The 23475-nt window shown below is 42.1% G+C and overlaps 1 protein-coding gene across 2 annotated transcripts; it reads left to right on the top strand.

Annotated features, from left to right (window-relative positions):
* The first annotated feature begins 30 nt into the window (after nucleotides 1–30).
* PPM1D (protein phosphatase, Mg2+/Mn2+ dependent 1D) lies at nucleotides 31–22970 on the top strand. 2 transcript variants are annotated; one of them, XM_071765273.1, is made up of 6 exons: nucleotides 31–777; nucleotides 7061–7286; nucleotides 9612–9736; nucleotides 16870–17060; nucleotides 18577–18819; nucleotides 21514–22970. In XM_071765273.1, exons 1-6 carry the CDS (start codon nucleotides 78–80, stop codon nucleotides 22066–22068), a joined length of 2040 nt encoding a protein of 679 aa, XP_071621374.1. In that variant the 5' UTR covers nucleotides 31–77; the 3' UTR covers nucleotides 22069–22970. The 2 variants fall into 2 exon arrangements, with proteins under 2 accessions (XP_071621374.1, XP_071621373.1); XM_071765272.1 differs by having other exon boundaries at nucleotides 35–777; nucleotides 7058–7286.
* The last annotated feature ends 505 nt before the right edge of the window (nucleotides 22971–23475 follow it).

The raw sequence follows: 23475 nt of genomic DNA, 5'->3' as shown, positions 1-23475 counted from the left end.
ACGCGGGTTGCGAGCCCCGCACCGCACCCGCGCCGCTCTCCCCGCACTCCGCGCAGCGCGGGCCGGCAGGCGGCGCCATGGTGGCGGCCGGGGCGCTGCGGGGCGCGGTGCGGGCGGCGGGGCGGCAGAGGGCGCTGCGGCGCGGGGCGGCTCCCGGGCCCTGGGCTCGGCGGGGATCGCCGGGGGCGGGCGGGCGGTGCGGCCCTGCCCGAGCGGCGCCGCCGACACCAACAATAGCGCTCGGCGGCCGGCGGGGAAGCAGCGCGGGCGGGGAGCGGCGGGCGTCGTCGTCGCGCCGAGCCTCTCCCCACCCCCCCATGGAGGGGTTGTACTCGCTGGGGGTGAGCGTGTACTCCGACCAAGGTGGCAGGAAATACATGGAGGACGTGACCCAGATCGTGGTGGAGCCCGAGCCGCCGCCGCCGGCCGAACCGGAGCGCGGCCCCGCGCACAAAGGCGGAGCGGCGCCCGCAGGCCCGCGCCTCGCCGAGCCCCTCCTGGCCGAGAGCGGGAGGAGGCGGGGAGGGAGCCCGCGGACGGCCGAGGAGGACGCGCTGCCGCCCGGCCCCGGCTCCGGCCGTCGCCCCCGCCGCTCCGTGGCCTTTTTCGCCGTCTGCGACGGGCACGGCGGGCGGGAGGCGGCCCAGTTCGCCCGGGAGAACCTGTGGGGCTTCATCAAGAAGCAGAAGGGTTTCGGCTCGGCGGAGCCGGCCGAGGTGTGCGCGGCCCTGCGCAAGGGCTTCATCGCCTGCCACCGGGCCATGTGGAAAAAACTGCGTAAGTTCCAGGGGAGCGACGCTTTCCAGCCGGGTCCCGTCCCCTCCCGCCCTGTCCCCGCCGGGGGAGCGCTGCCGGCCCGCGGCCTTTCCGCCCGGCCGTGCCTCTCCCTTGGGTTCCTCTTCTCCTTTCCGTAGAGCCCTGGGATGAGAACGAAGGGGACAGCAAATCCCCCTGCCCACCCACCCCCGAGCCGCCGGTCGCTCCCTTTCCCCCTGTGCTGCTTTTCCCTGAGCGTGGGACGCTGTTAGCCGCCTCTTTCTCCCCCCCTCTGCTCTCCCCCTGGCACTATTGTGAGTTGTGTGCTTGAAAGGCTCCATCGCTGCTGGGGGCACCGTCTGTGAGCTGGGAATAGGGAGGGGGGAAAAAGCGGGATGCGATTTAAGGTGTTGAATGAAGTAATTCGGTAAAACAAGAAAAACCGGAGAGCAGATTGTGGGAGAAAAGGCAGAAGCAAAGGGTGAGGACAAATTGCAGGCTGGTTGTGGTGTGTGGCTGAAGGTGGTGTGATTACAGAGCTGCAGTTTGTTTTCAGGGTGTTGCAAGTCAGACGTTTGAATAAGATTTATTGGGAGGTCTTCATCGTGTTGCCTTGAGGAGCTGCATGGAACCCCTCCCTTAGATTGCCCTTGTCCAGAGTGTTGTGAGAAAGAAAAAGAAAATAATTTCAGCAACCTTTAATGTGCAGGAACAGTGTTTTCCCCCCTGTGTCTTGATTCCAAGTGTTTCTGTACAGTCCTAATGGAAGGGTTAAAGATGTGGCTGTTTCATAAAGGGTAATCATTCACTCATTTTATCATTTGAGCACCAGGGAATGTGCAGAGTATCTGACAAAACCGAAAACACAGTGTCCTGAAGATTATATAGATTGGTGGCCTAACTGCAGTAGGATTAGAAGTTGGAGTCCTAAATAGGCAAGGGTAATGGAGAGTGAGCAGGGAGGTGGCAGTAACCCTGCTTGTGTTTTTGCTTCTCCCTGAGGTCTGGTGAGACTGCAGAACTGAATTTCTGGAGAGGATCTTGGTTGGTTGGTTTTTTTTTTTTCTCTTGGTAAGGTGAATGTTATGGCTTAGAATATAGTTCTTCATATATAATGTATAGTGTGTTGTATATTCATTTCTGTATTCAAAAAGCCCCAGAAAGGGAAAAATATTGGAGCAGTGCACAGGGTATGAAGACAGACAGACAGGCAGGAGGGCAACGCAGTGAAATTGGATACAAACCCCAGACAGCCACTCTGACACTTGGGCTTGGGAGGCAGACAGAAAAAGCAAGAATTGCATTTAGAGCACCCTGAGGTTTCAACGAAGTGACTGGTGTGTGGGGGAGGTTGTAGTGTCAAAACAGTTTCGTTTTCTTTTTCCTTTTTCTTGAATAGCAAAATAGAGAAGTTGTACAAATACCAGGTAGTTGAGAATATACAGGGGAAGGAATAGCAAGGTTGAGGGCACACTGATATGGGACAGAAGGGAAGTGAGTTTTAGAAGGACCAGAACTTGACCACAACCTTGGAGAAGGATCGAGTGGCACATGAGCATGGTACAAAGATGTGTGAATAGGGGAAAGATGGTATGGGGGAAAAAGATAAGGAGTTTAGTTGTCTAGTAGCATGTTATTTATCACTCTTATGTGTGAATGGAAAATGGAGAGAGGTGGTGTGAAGTGACAGAATGCAGGAAATACTATTTTAGCATTGAGTGTTTAGCAAATAGTACTTGGGTTGTGGAACCAATTTAAATTGTTGTGAGAAACAACATAGCTCTGGCTGTGAGCATTTGATGACAGGTTTAGGTAGGCTATATAGTAAACTCCTCTACATAGCATGTTTGCTCTTACTAATTTCTGCTGCATGTGCTTAACACTTAGAATTTCCTGGGACAAACCCATGACTATATCTAGTTCATAACTCCTGTGTTATGGAATCCCAGTGTAAATTTTACTCATGGTAAATAATTTTCCATATCAGCATATGCAGAGCAGATCTTTGTGTGTTGGTGACACCATGGGAATGAAAAGGAGCTGGGTGTTCTGTTATGTTGTACCAGGGTGGTTTGGGTTTTTTGGTGGAGTCTTGCTTCCAGTTGATGGCCATGGGAAGAGAAGCTCCTACTCAGCTGCTCTGTTCTTGGAAGCTGTGGGGTTGTCCCAGTGGGTGTCTCCTGTGCTGGAAAGGAAAAATGTTGATGAGGGGAACAGCAGAAAAATTAAACCTGCAAAATACCCTTTTGTCATCATTAACAACTTTTTTGTTAATTATCTAGTAATAAAATTGTCTGTATGATAAAGAGATTCTGGAGTAGAAGCTCTTACTTGAAGCCTAAGTCTGGCAGTGATAGGAAAGGTGTTCACCAGAAGCATATCCAGGAAATCCCAGATTTTGGTGTGCCCTGTACTGAGGATTGAATAGTTTGATGTTTCTTTGGCAATTAATTATTTGTGTAGCCAAGAACTCATTTTTAAGTGTTATATTTAGCTTGATACTATTAAAAACATTTTTCAGCATTACTAGTTACAGTTTAGAAAGAGTTGCATGCTTCTGCTCTGGTCATAACTTCCCATTAAATTTAATTGAAGCAATAAAAGTCAAATAATATTTTCATCTCCTGTGTTAACAAGGTTTTCAGTAATTTTCATTGAGAAGTTGTAATTTCAGGATTATTTTTAGAAATGCTTAAGAGTTTATGGATTTATTCTTACCTGAAAAGGACCTAAACCACCAGAAGTATTGCAGATTTTCAGGATAATGTAAAACTTCTTGTGGTCTGTTGCTGTATTAAAACTTTACATGACATTTTTTTGAAGTTTAATAAGAGTTTTAGAATCAAACCAGTTAGTATTGTAGTTCAACTTTATGTAAAAACAGTGAAATAAAAATTAAATACATTCTTCAGCAATTTTTGATTCCAAGAATAATGAATCATTATGAATTCCAATGAATAATGAATTGACTCATGATCAAAAATAAACAGGAGTAGAGCATCCCCCCCTCCCAATTAAAAACCAAACAACCAAAAAAAATTGTCTTGGAGCAGTTGCAGATCACACATGAACCATCATAAGTGAATTTGCTCTCTAGACTATGCCAGAGAATTTGCTTTTCTGTGACAGATGGGGTGTCTAGGTGTAGGCTGCATATTGTCCTGGAACAGATACTCTGTTCAGAGTGGGGGATTTGTTTTTAACCATTTTCTACACCAGAAAAAGGGTGAAAAAAGTAAGAAGTTATGTCAAGTTGTGTATAACTTAAGAGTCCTGGAAAGCTCCATGGATTTGTCTTGTGAAACTGTCAAGTGTTGTGAGGGACAACCAGATTATAAATAGCTAACTTCAGATATCATGAGCACTGTGTGGCTTTTTTTCTTGGAAGGGTGGGAAGTGCATCTGTGAAACTGGAAAATGTCCTATTTTGTGGGCAGGTACTGTGAGAGCCTGCAAGGGGCAATGGTGCCAGTACCCTGTGAGACACAGATGTGGATTTACCTCCTCCTCTCCATCTGCAGCAGCTGGGGCACTGTGCACCACTCTGTTCCAGAAATGATGTGATTTTTCAGATCTCTTAATCAGTCAGATTGGTTTGGTATGAAGAATGGGCAATAATTGGCTATGAACCTATTGATGTGATGTTATAAACTCAAAAGTGGATGGCATTTAATTGTGCTATTAATGCCAGTTGTGTGCTTCAGAGAAAGCTTATGGTTTTTATTGAAGCTGGTGGCTGGTCAGGTTGGAAAAAAGTGTTATATGTGTATTTAAATAAGAGTGGCAACCAGAGCTGATCTTTCTACCAGAGGAAGAGTTCAAAGTACTGTTGCTCTTAACTGTTAATTAATATATATGCTCAGTTAATTTCTTCAGGAAAAATGCCTTTTGCTCATACCTGATTGTTTAGACTATTGTGGTATCTTAGAAATACAGACTTAAAAAAAAAACCCAACAATATTTGTCTTTTGTTTTGCATCTAAACACAAGAACAAAGTAGCAAGAAGATTCTTTAAAGTTGCATTTGGTGATTTTTTTTTTTTTTTTTTTCTCTCTCTGGATCATGGTAGTATTGGGGAAGGGAGAAAGCTTTCTTCATGTCAGTGTCCTGTATATGTTTTGTTTTAGGGGTTCCATCTAGTTTACTCTAAAATGGTTGTTTGTTTGTGTGTTTTTCCAACTGAATAAAGGGAGAAAAGATGCAACCACATCAAATTTCATGGAGCAAAACACTTCATAGTTCCTCTCCTAGGCAGCAGGTGACATTTTCAATTTTCTGGCTGACATGCCAGCTGCAGAAGCAGCTGAGTTCACAAGCTCAAAGTTGCAGAAGTGAGTGAAGGGGGGTGCTTTTCAGGTAGAGGGAAAATTGCTTCAGGAAAATGTCATATTGCTTAGTTACAAGATTGATAAAATCATGCTCCTGATACGTGGGGGAGTTGGGTGCCTTTTAATACTTGAGCTCAGGAGTTGTGATGATTTTGTTAGTGTCTGATGAGATAGAATCTCTAGAGAGAAATATGCTGTGCTATATAGAATATTTATCTCTAAACAGGAGCAAGCCATAAACTGAAATCCCTAGATATAGGCAGATCTAATTTCTGTTTCTGTTGAAGCCTAAAATTTGAGGCTGCTGTATCATTCTTTTTCTCACAAGTGGGTGATTTCACACTCTGTGCTCTTCATTCCCATAAAGACTGATTTGACTCTCTAATATATTTTATTGCTATTGAGAGGTTGTTACACTGACAGAAACTCATTAGTTGCAGCTTGTTTTCTGTTAAGTGTGTGGTTGAAGTCCTCATTACCACTTGGCTTCCTCCCTCATTTGCAATGTGTTAGATGTGATATCCACAGACAAAATACTTGCAATAAGCTGATTGAATGTTTGTGTTCTTCAAATAAAGCTACTCCTAGGGAGAAAGTGTATTTTAGGATTTAGAACACAAATTCCATGTTAAGACTTAAATGTTGAAATTCTGCTGGGTATCTTAAGAGAGGAAATGGGAATCACCATTTTATCACCATTTTTATCACCAGACTGTCTCAAAAATTCTGCTTCTCCTTCAGCACATCTTCCATGTCCCCTCTTTTCTTACCTTGGGCATATGAGCATAGTTCAGTGGCACTAGAACTTAGGAAGTTCCCAATCTTTTGTTTGTGCTTAAGAGTGGAGAAGTTAGAAATATATTTTCACAGTGAGGAAGGCCTGATTGTGTTTGGTTTGATTTTGCTTTCAGTTTTTTCTCTTCTGTGTTTGTTGTGCCCTAGGAAAATAAACAACAGAGTGCTTTGGCAGTCTGGCTTGGGTATTTCCTGCAACCAGGATTCCACAGGGGAATTTTTCTGTTGTACTGTGCAAGTGTGACTTGTGAAGTGCAGAAGATAGAAAGTGACAGGGAGATGAGTCTCCCTTCCTAGTTTGTCTGAAGACATGAGTGGGTGCAGTGAAGAAGAAACATGAGGTTGTTCTTGACAGTTGAAATCAAGTGATAACTGCCAAATTGAATTCTGTTTTCTGAGGGTACTGAACTAGGGAGGAGGACTGGTGTGGCTCACCGTTCCTCATTGAGGTGTTGTTTCAATAACTTGTGGAGTTTTGGAAGAAGAGAAATTTGGAGAGTATTGTAAGAGGAAATGACCCTTAGTGTTTTGAGGGCAAAGCAGTTGAGAAAGGATGTTTCCCATGCATGGTTCACAGTGAAGTATTTCATTGTCCCAAATTCAAGGGATATCTTCTGCAGGAGGTGTGATGTTGGGTTATGGAGAGCATACTTAGGTAGTCTGCATTAGGAGGAAATGGGAATAAAACAGCTGTTATTCAACTTAAAATGTGTTTCAGCATATAGAAATATATTAGTTCCTTTCTGAGGGGATTAGGAATGCACAAAAAACCTCATTACCAGTGAAATGCTTAGACAAAATGACTTAATTTATAATGTTTCTACCTCTTCAGGCAGGGAAATGAACAGTGGATCTTAACACCACTTGATGGATCCTGTCCAGCACCCAGGGAGCACACCTTTCCCCATATTCTAGGGATGCTTGCAGTATTACACTGGAGGAGTTGGTTTCTTGAGTCCAATCTCAGTGCTTTGATCCTGGTTTTATATAAAAAATGAGTGATGTTATGAAAGCAGGGGGGCCTGAGTGGTTTGCCATCCTATAGCTAAGCACACACTGTGCTGTGACATGACACAAACCTCTGGAATTCACTTTTCACCTTGAGCTTCGAAACAGTCCCAGTTCCACAGAACTGAAACCAAAGGTATTTTTATTTTCTTTATTTTTGTCATTGCAGCAGAGTGGCCAAAGACCATGACAGGGCTGCCAAGCACCTCAGGAACTACTGCCAGTGTGGTCATTATCCGTGGCTCAAAGATGTACGTGGCTCACGTTGGTGATTCAGGAGTGGTGCTTGGAGTCCAGGATGACCCCAAAGATGACTTCGTGAGAGCTGTGGAGGTGACACAGGACCACAAGCCAGAACTTCCCAAAGAAAGGGAGAGAATTGAAAGGCTTGGGGGAAGGTAACTGCTTTTTAATTCAGATTTGATCTCTGAGTGCTGTTTGTGTCTCCCTGGCTGAACTAGGCATAGTCTTGCTGGTTTTTGAGGAGGCAAGCAAGCTGGTGAATCTTATAATCTGTTTATATTTCTTCTCTCTCTATGCTCTGTTTTCTTTCCAGCTTGTTGGTGAATAAATTAGTGATCCATGGTTACAGAGTTGTGCTTTTTATTCATAGTTTATGGTATAAACAGAATTTTAATTTTGTGGTGGATTCCCATGCAGCTGAGGTGTGGTTACAGTTCTAAAGGTTCACTAAAAACTCTGTAAATGAAGATATTTCATCTATTTTTCATTAAATTCTTAAGGGGAAAAAACTTGCCTTTTTGTATGGATAATGGTACCAGCTCTGGAATACCTGTTTTGTCAGTTGGTGGAAACACAGCAGCTTTGACAAAACACCCTGTAATTTCTCATGCATTCTGCATTAATCCTGAGGTGAAAATGGCAGCTGTTCTGTTTAAGGAAAATAAAACAAATCTTAGATTTGAAACAAGATAACTTATTTGCTGTGTTTAAATAAGTGCTTACTGCATTCATAGGTGTATCTTTAGTGATTTCTTTGCAGTCATGAGCTGGCAGCTGTTAGAACATCTCTGTGCTTGATGTGTGTTCCCTGGGACCAAGGAGGAAAGCAGGCAGGGCACAAATGTTTGGAGACAAACCTCAGGGTTAGTGTTTGGCATGGCTTCACCAGAGCTCTCAGGTTTTGGTGGGCATGGTTTCCTTCTCTTAGCAGCTCAGAGGCAGCAGTTGCTGAAGGTTTTCCTGTTGACATCATTGCTGTGAGAAACCTGTCATTAACCTGCAGATATTTGTGTTGCTGGCAGGTGGGAGCTGATCACTTGGCTGTTGTAGGGGTGGTAGTTTTCAGAAGGGTTAACTTGCAGCACTGCTAAGTTAGTACTTGTAAACCTAGAGGTATCCAACTTGTGTGTTTCAGAGATGGAAAGTCTCTGAAGCTTCACAGAAGTGTTCCCTGGAACTTGGTATCAGCAGAAGTGGTTAAAAAAAAAAAATCTTTGAAACAGAAATTTTTACTTTGAAAAAGAAATTGCTTCTGTTATTCCCAAGCTGGCTTTTGCAGGCTGTTGTGAAGTGGAACTATGTAGCTGTGCTTATTAATGTCTTCTTTTTCATGAGAGAGAATGGGGGAAAGTTAATGAGAAAGCATAATTGAATCTTCTGTTAAAAAAGATGCTTTCCTCATAGCAGTCTGAGTGTGGGATGAGGTTGTCTTTTAGCTGAAGTTAGCTTTGTGTGGTCATTAGTTGTACAAATGGATGAGATTGATCTCTGGGATGTGGTCTTTGTGACTCTGGCACTGTGCATGCCAGAGGATGGAGCTAAACATGCCCTTGTTGTTAAGGCCTTTGAAGTCTCAGGAAGTGCATCTTGAATAGCTTCAGTATGAGGAATCTTGAGGCTGTTCCAGAGCTTCTCAGTTTCTAATTACCAATGACTGTTCCTTGGATAAAAGCTAGCTTTTAAGTATCTAGTTCTTAACTTGTTGGGACCAAGGTTTGCTGGTTCCTTGTTCCATTTCCTTTGCTTTCTTGATGGCTCATACCCTCACTGTTCCTCTTTCCTCCCTGCCTCCCCTGTCTAATAACAGCTGCCCCATATACTTGCTCTGTGACTTCTCTTTTGATCCTTTTAATGCCACCTGTAAGAAGTAAACCCAGTGCCTTGGAGCAGGTGTTAACATTCAAATACAGAGCTGTTCCTTCCCATCTTCTGCTTTCAGCAGATAAAAGCCATGAACAATTCCTCTTTTATTTCTGCCTGGTGCTGCTGCACCACTAAGGAAATCCCTACAGAAGGCTGCTCCCTTCTCTTGTTTTTTCAACTGTACTGTGCTGCTCTTCACTGCCAAACTTTGGCAGATGGAGAAAACTGAGGGAGGAACTCCATGATATTTGCACCCAAGCGAGTTGATGTTGATGGTCCTCATCTGAAGAAAGCAAATTCAGCTTTGCTTTTTTTCTGACAGATAAAAAAGATACTCTTACATCTGGTTGTTGCAGCCAGCCAGAATTTCTTCCAGGTCTTAATTCCCCTGCTTTTTCTTCTGCCCTTCATGTCTCAGTTTTCCCTTTGGCTTCACATGAAATGAAACTATCTAAGTGATACCGGGTGTGCTCGGAGAGATTTAATTGCGCTGCGGACTTCCCGGAGGGTGCTGTTGTTATTGACTCCACATTGACATCCCTCCATTTGCATAACTAAATTTCATGCTTTCGTTTCCAGTCCTTTTTAACCCTTGCCTCTTTTCTTGATGCTTTTAGTGTGATCAACAAGTCTGGTGTCAATCGTGTTGTGTGGAAGAGACCTCGTGTGACTCACAACGGCCCCGTGCGCCGCAGCACCGTCATTGACCAGATCCCCTTCCTGGCAGTTGCCAGAGCACTGGGTGAGTCCTGCCCCTTTTGGAAAGTGAGACACCACTGCAGACAGGCCACCAGAACTGAGCTAGATCCTGGTTTGTCCAAACATAGTTCAGAGGGATTTACTTTCTTGCCTCGATTACAAGGCCCTCTGAAAGTTTGGGCCTTTTAGAAGCATTTTTTTGATACAATGTGGATTTCATTTTTCAAATCAAGCTGTAAAAGGTGTCCTCAAGTGAAGGAATCACCCTGTAACATGCAGGATTTTCAATGTTGGTCTTATAAGGGTGATGCTTCACCTCTGTTGCAAATAAAAATGTACAAAGCAGTATGTGTCTCCAAGATGGAGAGCACATTTGTCTTTTTATTACTAAAATAGTGAGACTCATTTTTAACTAGATGGTAGGAAGAGTAAGTTCTGCTGCATAGCACATGAATTTACTTTGTTTTTCTGTTTGTGGTGGATCTCTTTCTTATCACGGAATGAATAAAGAGATGAAAGTCAAGTCTTTTTTCTGTAGCTTTCCCATTAGTAATGGGAAACTATCTTTGAGGAGCACTTCATTGGGAGGACAAAAAAAGGCATGTCACAGTGCCTAGCAGACTTGATATGAGTGGTTTTTGGGAAGGACTTCATAAATTCATCTTTGGCTATGTCTTGTTTGTGAGTATTAGTGTTTTCTGGTCAGGTTTTTTCCTTAAATTTTATTGCAGAATTCAGATCTTCTGTAGTTAATTTTATTTCCCTCCTCCCTTTGCTCCAGCAAAGATTTTTTTTTTTAATGAAGCTATACCCAGTGTATGTTTGATTTTATGGAAATGCAGTATCCTTTTTTTTTTTCACCTGTGAAAACTGCCCTGTGACTTGATTCCTTCTTGGCAAGCTTGGACAGTTACATGATAGTGTTGTCACTGTTCCTAGATCAGCTGGCAGTGTGTCATGAGGACAGTCTGTTCCTGAGTCTGTGGTTGTCTTGATAATTTTATAGCATTGCTGTGTCTTATTTTAAAGGCAGTGTTATCTGTTCCACATGGATTTGTCCAGTGCTGTTATGAATTTTTCAGTGGTAACATTGGAAAAGATATCTGTCTGTCAAGGAAGGAGGCAGAAGTGGTTAGGTGGCTGAATGGTGATCTTTTAATACAGAATAAAATTTAATTTTATGAGCATTCTTCTCTGTATCTTACAAGTCTTTATTATGTGTCATATTTTAGGCAAGAGGGATGCTTATGAGTCAGTGAAACTGACCTGAGAGTTTGGGAAATCCCTCAGAGTTAATAAATAACAAGCAAATGGACATCTTCATCCACTGAGCAACATATCCCTCTTTTCCCCTTCTCTGCAGAAGTTTGTGTTTATTCTTCATAGATTACAATAATCCTATGCTTAATTTTGGTGAATCTTTCACTCCTGTTATTGTGAATTTATTGGTTGTCTTAATAGCTCAATGACTTTTGATCTGATTGCTCTCAGCAAGTTGAACAAAAGGCTTCAGCTGGGTTGTGTGTGCAGATGGGGGTACAAGGAATGATTCATTTCTCAGACCTCTGTTACATTTTTTTTTTCCTCATTACATGGATAAAGAGGGTTACTGGAGAGTTTCAGGTCCAAGGAACGAAAACACCCATCTTTTAAACAATTTTTGGTTTTAAAAGTTAGCAGACTTGAAAGTTTAGAAGAGGGCTTTGGCATCTTCAGATCAGGGAGAAAGAGGGGGATGATGTGACAGGGATTTGGTGTTTGCCTGCTCCAAGGAGCCTCTTCCCATCCCCTTTTGAGGTGTGACAAATCTCCAGGAGGAAGGCACAAAGCTGCTCACCCTGTGGGGACCCAGATGGTGCACAGACGCTCACAGTTTGGAAACAGGATTTAACTTTTCAGTGGCCAGCATGCCCCTTACCCTGCTCACAAAAGACCTACCACCACCAAAGCCATTTGCATTCACACTTTGAGGCCTCCCTGACCTCTTGGCTGGCTCCCAGGTTGCTGCCCTGGCTGGCACAGTGCTGCAGCCTTGGAGCCTCTCCAAGCAGAGTAATAACTGTCAGTGTTGACATCCAGGGGTTACCAATGCTCCAGTCAGTCCCACTAAGGTCTAGCACACTGATTCTTTTTGCAAATGCCAACCTCTGCTGTTATTCTTGAGAGAAATCCCATGCAGATCCCAGACTGGCCAAGAATTTTTAAGTAGGGGAGCAAGAGTTTCTCAACACTCTGCACCATGGAGAGAAACCTGGAGTTGTGAATTTACTGTCTGTCAGCAGATAATCTTCCCATTTAAAAAAGTCCTCGAATGTGGAACACTTTTTGTTGTTTTTTTTTAAATTGTCTTTTCTCTTGCAACACTTTAAAATACACTGATGTAGTCTCATCCCTCCTCCAGTCTAGCACTCAGTGTAAGGAGTACAGTAAAGGTTTTATAAATAGCAGGAATAAAGCACTGGAAAAGTGTTGCATTGGCCAAATACTTGGACAGCAGAAAGGAGACTGGGGCAGTAGAAGTCCCTCTGTCCAGATTAGTTCTGTTGACATTCCCTTTGCTGTTCTGATTGTTCTGCAGTGTTTTCCTTCCCCAAAATAAGCATTTGTGGTATGTGCTTTTTATTACTGCTGCTTCACATGACAGTAATGAGTGCATTTCAGTAATTTGTAATATATTTATATCTCTATAACAAGTCAGAAATTTAGGCTTCATTCTGTCTCTGTTGCTTTTACTCTATACAAGTTTCAAGCCTTCTAATGAAATATTTTAAACTGTAGCAGAGTACTCTGCATTTTAAACATTACCACTTCTGCTAACCTGTTCTAAAAAACATTTTTCTTCATACCAATTGACCTTGTGGGAGAGATGGCACAGGATTCATGAGTATCTCTGGGTTGCTCACCTGAGGACTTGCTGCCCCTTCTGATCAGAAGAGCATTTAGTTTCCTTAGACTGTAATCAGATGCCACGGGGAAGGAGGCATCCTGGAACCTGGGTGTTTTGAAGAGTCTGTGCATTCCATTGCACCATGTGTTGGCTCTTGCCTCCCTGTGCAGACAGACAGTGACTCTGTGGCACTCAGAAGGTGTAGGTGGTGTGGGGCTCCTGTGAGCACAGTGATGTCTGCATGTCCTGGGGAAAGGAGCTGCTTTTTTCTCTCTGATTTTGCTAACACAGAGATGAGCAGTCATGGTGAAGACTGCCTTATGAGCAGCTTTTAATTCATCATTTTAAATGCAGTGCTTTCTCTAAATTGCTGTTGAAATGCTGTTCTCTTGCCTGGGCTTTCCTTTCCTATATAGTGTTGAGGGTGGCATTCTTTCAACAGGACTGAAATAGGATGGAAAAGCCAATCCTAAAAAAAGTACTCCTAAAGGAGTAGGGAAAATTTTAAAGCCTCAAGCTCTTCTGTGGAACTTTTCTGCTTGCTGCTACCTTCAGTTTTGTCCTCTTCCCTCAGACTGAGCAATCCTCAACCATTCATAGGCTGTGTGAAGGGGACATCGCGTTGCTTCCATCTTCAGGCTGCTGTGAAGATGCCCTCTTGTGGCTCCCCTGAATTTTGGTGGAAATGTTTTCCCCCCCCAGCTCAGCCCTGAATGGTTTTAAGTGGTTCCTGCCTGTGTCCTTGCTGAGGTTTGTCTCACTTCCTAGCAGCACTGGCACATGGGCAGTTCAAAAAGGAAGTTCTGCTCTTTGTACTCCCAGACGTTGAAGATAAAACTTTGATTTAAACAAGATCTGGGATTAATCAAACTAGGTTTTTTTTTTGTTTTGGACTGACTTATAAAAGTAAACTGTTTTCCTCTCTATTAAAACCAAAAGATATTTTTGTATTCAAAGCAGCATGCTGCAGAAACATAAATGAAAGACTTGATTTATATGATTCCTGGACATACTTTTGCTGTAAGGCAGCTTTGAGCTTAATCCAATCCAGTCTACTTATATGATTGGTGTTTTTGTTTGTAACTTCAAGTATTTTCCTGCCAGCAGCTGAGTTACAAGTAGGGTTTTTTCACTGTATTTTAAAAGGTAATGGTAGGCAGACAAGCCTTTTATTATAGGAAGCTAAATGAGTTTCCTGCTCCTTTAGCATATTATTTCAAATGTCTATATTTCACTTTGTGAGATGGAATGTAATTTTTGTGTAGATCTCAGTATATTGGCCTAGTTCAAGCCATGACTAAGAGGTATGATTTTTCTGGAAGATCTACTTTAGTACAGATTTATTTTTGTTTGGAAAAGAAACATGAAAGCCTCATGCTAAAAAGAAAATAAATATTCCTGTTGTAAATTTTTCAAGAACAAGATTTTAAGTTTTGTAAACATTTGTTTTTTAATTTGAAACAAAAATAGTATGGCTCACAGAGTGGAGGCTGAGAGCCTGCCATTCCAGGGCTGTAATATTAGCTTTTGACATATCACATCATCTTGCTGTCTTGGCTCTCCCATCTGCTAAAGGGTCACTTGTCTGTCTGCTTGCTCTGGGACAGAATGAAAGCTTTCCAAACCCTTTGAAAAGTCTAGGAGAAAGTATAGGTTGCCTTCTGGCTTACTGTTCTCTCCCTTTTTTCCTTCCCAGAACTGTATCAGAGGGTGTCATGTTAAAGTGACTTTTCCTGAGGTTGTCAAAACCTCAGGCTCTGTGGATGCAGTGCTCTCCAGCTGGCCAGAGAAAGCTACACAGCTGACATCAGTATTCTATCTATGCAGCAGCTCTAAAAAGCATTGGCTTGATCTGTAAGTGCTCTGCCCTTTAGGAAAAAAAAAAAAAAAAGAAATAGTGCCTCACCGAAGTGTCATGGGTTGGCCTTTAGTGGCTTGGACTTCAAGGATCTGTCTGGGAGAGTTACTCCAAGTTTCTGGCAGGGGTCACTTGTCTGCTTCATCAGACTGAGTTCCTGGGAGTACTGGCTGGATCCTTCTAGGCTGGGGAAGGAAGAATCTGGATTTTTCTATAAGCTTCTATTTGTGGGAGTCAAAGAACAAAAGCTTGATTGTTTTGTTTGTGACTTCTAGAGCCCCAGTTAACTTCTGCTAGCTCCAGACTTGTCTGGACTTGTTCAGCCAATACTTGATTGAGCGTTAATATTGTTCCATCATACAACTTTGTAAATATTGTGTATTTCCTAGACATTTTTGAGCTTGATTAGATGATGAGTACAGTTGAATTTAAAACTGAGGTTCAGGTCTCAGAGATTCCAGCAAACTTGGAATGCTGCTTTGACAGAGGTGGTGCTACAGGAGAATATTTGAAAGAATGTTTTGCAAAAAAAAAAAAAAAAGAGCATGTTTAATAAACTTAGTCTTGGAGCTTCCAGTCCCTGGTCTGGTTGTTACTCAGCTGTTTCCCCAGGAAGAGCAGCAGATGGGAATGATGACATGGATGTAGATGAACCAAAATTAAATAGCATCAGGTTATTTTTATCACGCAGCACGGTATTTTTGATTTTAAAGAAATGATTCAGCTAATAACATTTGTCATTTCTCCTAAACAAGTATGAACAAGCCAGCTAATAACAGCATAAAAATATTATGGGTGTTGGAAATTAATGCTGCTGCTTCCAAGATCTAGTTGCTGCAGGATCCTGAGTTTATTTTTGTTTATTTTTACCTGCTGTGTCCATGACAGGTATGATGTGAAGAACTCTGAGTGCACAGACTTTTTGTGGCAGTTCATATGCAATAATTACTGTGCTGGAGCTCAACTCTTCTGTCACAGTATTTATTTTGATGTTGTTGCCAGCTGGCTTGCTTTGTTGGGAGTCTGGGAGGGAGAGTGCACCTCTACACAAGCAGACTTGTCTTTTAATTAGCACTTATTAGGAGCATGTGTTTGTCTGCTGCAGTGAAGGTGAATTGGTACTTTAATGAGGATGGACCATCTCTGCTTGCTATGGTGCACTAATTGAGTTGAAGTATTCCCTTTACTGATTCTGGAAAAGTCTTTTCAACCAGTTGATAGCTTAAGGCAAAGCTAATGGAAGGAAGTAGGAAAACAAAAAGCTTATTTATTATCTTGAAAAGGGTGGTGAAGGCTGTGGGCATGCTTTCTGAAGCCCACAAAAAGGAAAATAAAAAAAACCCTGACAAAACCTTGCTCTTCAGCTGTAGTTCTTAAGCTTCTGTATGCTTTTCAAGTCTGACATTTTAATTAATTTCCACTTTTAAAGCTATGTGTGCTGCACAGAAAAATGTAGCCAGTGGTTGCAAATAGTGATGTTGCTTAGTTGCATGTGGCCATAGGAAGCAGTGGATGAAGTTAAAAAGGAAGAGAAGGTGTTAGTGCAAGGTACTTTTAAGGCCCAACCTTAGATAAAGCTTTTCTTTTTTTCCAATAATGCATTTGGAACTGCATTTTTATGACAGAGTGGTTTTTATTTGGAGGAGGCATTTGAACCCATAGATGTTTTGGTTGAAATGTGGTACTCAGATTCAGCTCAGTTACTGGTAAGGTGACCCCAAACTCATTCTCACAGCAAGAAAGATTTAAAAATAGAAAGGTTCACTGCATGAGGCTCTCATTTTCTGCTTTCCTGCTGGAACACAGGAAAACTACTTGTGTTCATGTGGCCTTTTTCCAACTCCAAAATTTGGCACATGGTGTTCAGCTGGGAAGAGGCTTTAACACAGCACTGAGTGGCTCTGAAAGTGATGCTGATGCTGGAGAAGGAGCAAACCCCAGCCTAGTTCTAGACACAGTTCCATGATTCCCTCTGAGAGGTGAGGATTTTGTTCTCCGGTGTTTAAACTGTACCAAGAACTGGAAAGGCAGATTTTTGCAAGTTTATGGGTTCAACAAAATAAGGCTTTACTTCTGTTTAAGGAGAATTGTAGTTATTGAGATAGATGAGTACCTAGAAAGCAGTGAAACCTCCGTATCTAAATTAAAATCTATTATTTCCTCTTTTTCTGAAAATGAGAGTTTCAGGAGAGCCGAAGAGCTCCTGTAAACGTGGATTGGTTTGAGTGTGTTTTTATTGAATTGTTAGAGGTTAATAAATACAATTTGAGAGTGACAGCAGGGGAGCAGTGATTGTGCTGAAGTGACTGTGTTACTGCTGGTGACTTGAGCCTGGTGGCAGCTGTTTTCATGGGAATGTTTTTCTCTGGTTTCTAAGATGAATATTTTCATGTGCAACATAACAGTTCAAAACCAAATTGTTCTTCACTAGGGGATCTTTGGAGCTACGACTTCTACAGTGGTGAATTTGTTGTGTCTCCTGAACCTGACACAAGTGTGCACACAATTGATCCCCAGAAGCATAAATATATTATCCTTGGCAGTGATGGACTGTGGAACATGATCCCACCTCAAGATGCCATCTCCATGTGCCAGGATCACGAGGAGAAAAACTACTTCATGGTGAGAGCAGTGGCTAGAAGTCATTGTGGACATTTAATACCTTTTTTTCCTAAAAATTGCTTAGTCTGGCATGTATGAGAAGTACCTGACAATGGTGGTGTAGCTTAAGCTTCTTCATAATTTTGCCACAGTGTGTAAGTTGTTACCATGTGGCTCGTACTGTGCTTGTTAACATTGGTTAAATTATTGTTATTTTGGGGAAATTTGACTACCAGAGTAACTTGTGTGAGTTATAAAGATTATGACTTGTCCTTAGCTAATAATATTATACAAAATATTGTCTGAAAATGAAATTTATTTCACATTAAGATGTATGTTACAGTGCAGACCACTGTTTATTGGTTTTACATTATTTGTTTAAAGTCTGAATTAAATTCTTCTCTGCTTTATTTGCCAAAGCAGTTGAGAATTGACGTAGTGGAGCATCTGAGCATCAGAGAGTAAATAGTCTGCCAGCCCCCTGAGAGAATTTTTGGGTGACAGGCTATTTATGGAAGTGATTGCATCAGTTTTAGGGTTTAAAGCCCCCACCTACCCCTGGACACTGCTGCAAACTGATTTTAAGGTTACTGAGAAGACAGACACAGTTCAGTCAACATTCCCTCCGTTTTTCTGAAGTGAGCTACTTGAGCAGATGAGATGTGGGCCCACAGCTCTTGGGCTGGGCTGTAGAAACTCTCTTCCTTTTATCAAGTGGTCCTGATTTGGTTTATTGGTTTTACATTATTTGTTTAAAGTCTGAATTAAACTCTTCTCTGCTTTATTTGCCAAAGCAGTTGAGAATTGACGTAGTGGAGCATCTGAGCATCAGATAGTAAATAGTCTGCCAGCCCCCTGAGAGAATTTTTGGGTGACTGCAGGGTATGTTATAACCAGGCTATTTATGGAAGTGATTGCATCAGTTTTATGGATTAAAGCCCCCACCTACCCATGGACACTGCTGCAAACTGATTTTAAGGTTACTGAGAAGACAGACACAGTTCAATCAACATTCCTTCCATGTTTCTGAAGTGAGCTACTTGAGCAGATGGGATGTGGGCCCACAGCTCTTGGGCTGGGCTGTAGAAACTCTCTTCCTTTTATCAAGTGGTCCTGATTTGGTTTAGTGGATTTACATTATTTGTTTAAAGTCTGAATTAAACTCTTCTCTGCTTTATTTGCCGAAGCAGTTGAGAATTGATGTAGTGGAGCATCAGATAGTAAATAGTCTGCCAGCCCCCTGAGAGAATTTTTGGGTGACTGCAGGGTATGTTATAACCAGGCTATTTATGGAAGTGATTGCATCAGTTTTATGGATTAAAGCCCCCACCTACCCATGGACACTGCTGCAAACTGATTTTAAGGTTACTGAGAAGACAGACACAGTTCAATCAACATTCCCTCCGTTTTTCTGAAGCGAGCTACTTGAGCAGATGGGATGTGGGCCCACAGCTCTTGGGCTGGGCTGTAGAAACTCTCTTTCTTTTATCAAGTGGTCCTGATTTGCTTTCTCTGCCCCTTTCTTGTACCCGTGCAGGGCGAGCACCGCCAGTCCTGTGCCAAGATGTTGGTGAACAGAGCGCTGGGCCGGTGGCGGCAGCGCATGCTCCGTGCAGACAACACCAGTGTCATTGTCATCTGCATCTCCCCGCTGCAGGATGGCAAAACCAACTTGGAAAATGATGAAGAGCTGTATCTCAACTTGGCAGAAGGTCCCTGCTACAGCAGCCCTGATCCCAATGTCATGACTCCCTCTCGCTGCTGTACCCCCACTGTCAAGGTAACGTCTCTTTTCAGCGTGTTAAATGTTCCACAGAATTTGGATGGACTCTCCCCTTTTCTCCTGGGAGTTCCTTCTTTTTATGCAGCTTACTGAGATGTGTAGGATCAGGGACTAGGGTAATCACACTGACCTTTGCCAATGATTGAAGTAATACTTTTAGAAACTGACTGACCTATCAACTTAACTACTGAATGTTGATTTTTTTGTTTTAACTGCAGTGGGCTGGGCAGTATATATGGCTAGATAACACATTTCAGCTATTGGACAGTAATTTGACAGCAATTAACAGGCCACATTGCAAATAACTGCATGTACAAAGCTTTGGGGAAGCAGATTAACTTTTAACCATGTTTTTTAAAAGTCTTTGGAACACTAAAGACAAAGTATTAAAGGATAAATGTCTCATAGTGAATTTAGAGATACCTTTTCACAACTCTTACAGTCCTATTCATTTATTAATAGCTGTTGATTTGTATTTTGTCCTCAGTGTAGAACTGAGTACTGTAACATCATGCCTAGAGGTCACACAACTTTAAATGCACTGTTTCCGAAAAGTGTTTTCCTAAATCCCCCACAAAATCAGAAGTTGGATATTGAACGGGAGGGATCAGACTGTGGGGATCAGAGGTTTAAAAAAGAAAAAAAACCCCCAGTATGTCCCCACGGAGAACTAATTTGGGTGACAGCTTGTGTTCCTGCCTTGCCATGTACTTTTACAGCTTGCACAGCTGGTGAATTGCAGGCTGCCTGTGGATGTGTTCTTCATCTTGGTGTGGTTTGGTTGTGGGATTTTTTTTAAGGTAACCCATGGGTTAATGTCTTCAAACACATATTGTTGTAAAGAATGTTTTCTTTCTGCATTGAGAGATCTTATCTTCCTCTAGTTGATTTAATGTTCCTCATTAGAGGAAAAGATGCTGTAATACAAGGTCTTCCTTCAGGTTAGAAGTTTTAACCATTAACATAAAGCAGAGCTGTTGAGAAGGTTTTTTGTTTTTTTTTCTTCCCTGTAATAACTGCAGAGTGGATGTTTGTTTCAGTAATTACCATCTGTTTTTAATTTAAGGGACAGTCCTTTGATGTTCTGTAATATCTCTGGATAACTGTCCTTTGGGCAAAGTAAAAAGCAAGCAAAAATTGGAAAGGGAGTCCCTAACATTCCCATGGTAGAAACAAGCTGCTAATAAAAAGGCAAACTCAACCTTTCTGTCTCCTTCCCTTTCATCCAGTGTAGCAAAATAAATGAAAAGAACTTAAAATTTAGGAAAATCTTGTGTGGACAGTTCAGCAAAATGAGGACATGGCAATGGAAAGGAAACTTGCACTGTTATCTCCAGAGAACTGCAAGAAGCACGGACTGCCTTGATTCTTGACAGCTGCTACCTTCCAAAACAATTCAAATAAAAGTTTCTCTATTAAACAGAAGTGTGTCTCATTTGCATATCCTTCTGGCAACAAGGACTAACAGTAAATTAATCCAAATATACCTGAGGCCAGTGGTAAAGTTGGATGGATTAGATTGCTGAGAAATGAATTGGTGGTTCATGCCTAACTTTTCTTGTTGCACTTTCTAGCAGCCCACCCTCTGATTTCATTTGTCTTCCCAAAGCCTTGTCCCATCTCAATTACTCATACCAGGAAAAAGGAGAAATGTTACATTGCCTTACTGATTCAGCTGTGTGTGCATTTCAGTGTTTAGCATATTATTTTCTCAAAACAGTCCTTGCTATTTACCTCACAGTGATGGTAAAAACAGTAACATGGCCTCAAAATTTACTATTGAAGGAGTTGCTGAGTACCTAGGGATTTCCTCACAATTAAATTGTTAATAAGGTCATAATTTGTATCTCCAGGGCACTGCATAAATGCTCGTTTTCATAATCCCTCTGTGGTTAGTGAAAGCAAGTACTGTCCCCATTTTTGTTGGGAAAACCAAGAATGAGGGAAAACCAGATCTCAGGTGCAGGAGAGCTGAGTAGCTGAAGTGTCCCTGGCTCTTGGGACATCATCCTGGGAGCAGCCTGTCTTCAGGGTGCTTCAGGGAGAGTGGAGGGATGTGCTGTGAGCACTGGAGTTGCTTTCTTTACAAGTTGTAGAGCAAAACCAGGCAACAAAATGTTACTTCACATAGCAAACAGTAACTCTATTTTTAGAATGGCTTTGTCCCATGCTTCACTTTTCTGTGTGCAATCAGGACACCTATGAAAAAGAGTTTCTCAGCCTGGTTATGCAGTAACTGAGAATTGTAAATGTAGCAAAGGTCAGAAGGCTTTTTCAGCTGTTTGCCCTAGTAGTGTTTGGCCATCTGGTGTGTAAAAGCTTTGGGAAGGCAGTACAGGTGTGTGTTGCACTGTCTGAAGGAGGGGGGCAGCAAAAAGAAAGGTGTGGAGGCTGAGTACAGCCTCTGAATGGAAAGTTGAAGTGTCTGCCATTGAGACACTCACAGACTGAGTGATTGAAATAAATTCTTATTTGAAGCTGGGGTGCACAAAACATCAAGTTTCAGAGCCACAGTCTGAATCTGTTTCTACCTGGCATTGTGGAGAAAAGAGAACTCATTTTGGAGTAGGATTTTTCTGTCCCTGATAAAGTTCAGATAAGTTCTGTCACACGCTGTCTCACCCTCAAAGGATAATGCATGTGAAATAATGATATTTATGCCTAAATAGTTTTTTTCTCTTTTCCCCTCAGCTTTTAGAAGATGATCCGTGGCCACGACTGAACGCTTCTGAGCCTGTTCCTCCCCTCATGCACAGCAACACGATCTCAGAAAAATATTTAGAGCTGCCAAACGAGATTGCCAAAAGCAGTTTCCCTTCATCAGGAGCAACCCTGAAAGATTCAGGCCCCCAGGAGGAGAAGAGCAGCAAAGCATTGGCTTTGAGGACACAGGAATCCTACAGCAATGGTTTGTCAGTCAGCCTCTCCCCTTCCAACTCCACAAATTCAGGCACGGACCAAAAAGGCTTCAAGGTGTCCCCTAACGGCCAAACAAAAACCCAAGACGCCGAGAGGGCACCCACAGCAAACTTTAAAAGGACATTGGAAGAATCCAACTCTGGCCCAGCTGTGAAGAAGCCAAGACGTGGCCTGAGTCGTGCCATGAGTGTCCCAGCAGAAGGAATCTCCCCGGCCCCGCAGCGCAAGAACTCGGCCAAGCTGACGATGCGGCGCAGCCTGCGGGGCCAGAAGAAGCTCAGCAGTTCCCTCTTCCACCCGCCCAGGAAAGCAGTCTGTGTGTGCTGAAGGGCCCCTGTGTGTAAGGAAAAGTGTTTTGGTCTGCTTAAAATTGGGAAAGTTGGTGCAGAAGTTTGAAACTCTTCCCCTTTTGTCTTTTTTTTTTTAAAGTAGGAAACTTTTTTTTTTTTTGGTATCGAACAGCTTTATCTCCCAGCCTTGTACTTGCTTGTATTATAACTGTGAATTTTGTAGATGTGTAGGGTATAAGTCACTGTAAAATGTGTGTAAATTTGTATTCCTTCATATAAATGTAGTCTCTTTTCTTCCTTGTATAATTGTTACAGCGGGGCTAAACCTTGTTTAAAAGAAAGAAAAAATCCTTTTTGTTAATTTACTGAGGTCATGAATTTGTATACGCTCCTTGTGATGAGAATTTCACAACTTTTTAACAGAAGTAAATTATTAAACAGAATGGAAGATATGTATTTTCGTAGTACTATATGTTCCACCTAAAGTGTGTCTTTTTAGAATACACTAGGTCTATATTTTGTTTTTAAATTTTAGATTTCTCTACTCAGAAATGAAATGTACGTGGAAGCAGAGATGTTGAGTCTTGCTTTACACAGCTCAATGTTGATTTCTTTCTGTCAATTAAAATACTATGCAGTATCTTACTTAGTGGTATTTTTTGTAACATTAATCATCAAAGTATTTAGCAAAAAAAGTGTGTTTGGAAACTTCCAACTCCCCAAAGCATCCTATAAAGCCATTCCCCTCCCCTCTTATAAATGATGGCATTTTTACCCAGGCATAACTGTATGCCCCACAGAAGTATGGATTTTCTGCTATTCCAATACTGATGGTGCTGCTAATACCTTTCAACATAACTTCTTAAATTATTTGGACTCTTTTCATTGAGTATGTGGACCATGTGTATGTTCACTTCAATAAAACACGTGAAAATTTGATGGGGGTGCCTTTTTTATTTAATTTCAACCTGAAGTTCTGTTAAGGCTGAGCACAATCATCTTTATTTTGAATTCAACAAAAAACTGAATATTCTGTTCCCCTTTCCCTGGGGCTCTGGGCCTTGCAAAACAAGACATCCCACAACTGATGGGATGAACTGATCCTGGCACTTGATGCTGAATGTTTCACTGCAGCAATATATAACCTGCATTTTTTTTTCTTTTTAATGGGGTAGTAAAAGGCCAGTGTTTTATTCCAGTGGCTAGGGTGTTATTTATAGAATCTAATTCTTTACTGCTAGAACAATAAAACATGGGTTGAAATCAGGCCTGTTACCATGGTTACAGAAATCCTAGAAGGGGGGAATTGTACACTTTCTGAAAATGTGGAATTGTCTTTCATCCATCCCATGGGTGCAGCACAATCTTAGCAGATGAAAGTAACATTTTGTCCAACGTGGGTCCTTCAAGAATTTATTTCTGTGTCCATGGGATGTAACTTGTG

This window comes from Heliangelus exortis, chromosome 21 (genome assembly GCF_036169615.1).
Source record: "Heliangelus exortis chromosome 21, bHelExo1.hap1, whole genome shotgun sequence".
NCBI classification, from domain to species: Eukaryota; Metazoa; Chordata; class Aves; order Apodiformes; family Trochilidae; genus Heliangelus; species Heliangelus exortis.
This window is presented reverse-complemented; position numbering and strand designations above follow the sequence as displayed.

Excerpts from the sequence above, each read along its gene's own strand:
- PPM1D (XM_071765272.1), top strand. The coding sequence starts at position 78 with ATGGTGGCGGCCGGGGCGCTGCGGGGCGCGGTGCGGGCGGCGGGGCGG. Across the intron at positions 7,287-9,611 it reads ATTGAAAGGCTTGGGGGAAG|TGTGATCAACAAGTCTGGTG; the intron begins GTAACTGCTTTT and ends TGATGCTTTTAG. Across the intron at positions 9,737-16,869 it reads GGCAGTTGCCAGAGCACTGG|GGGATCTTTGGAGCTACGAC; the intron begins GTGAGTCCTGCC and ends GTTCTTCACTAG.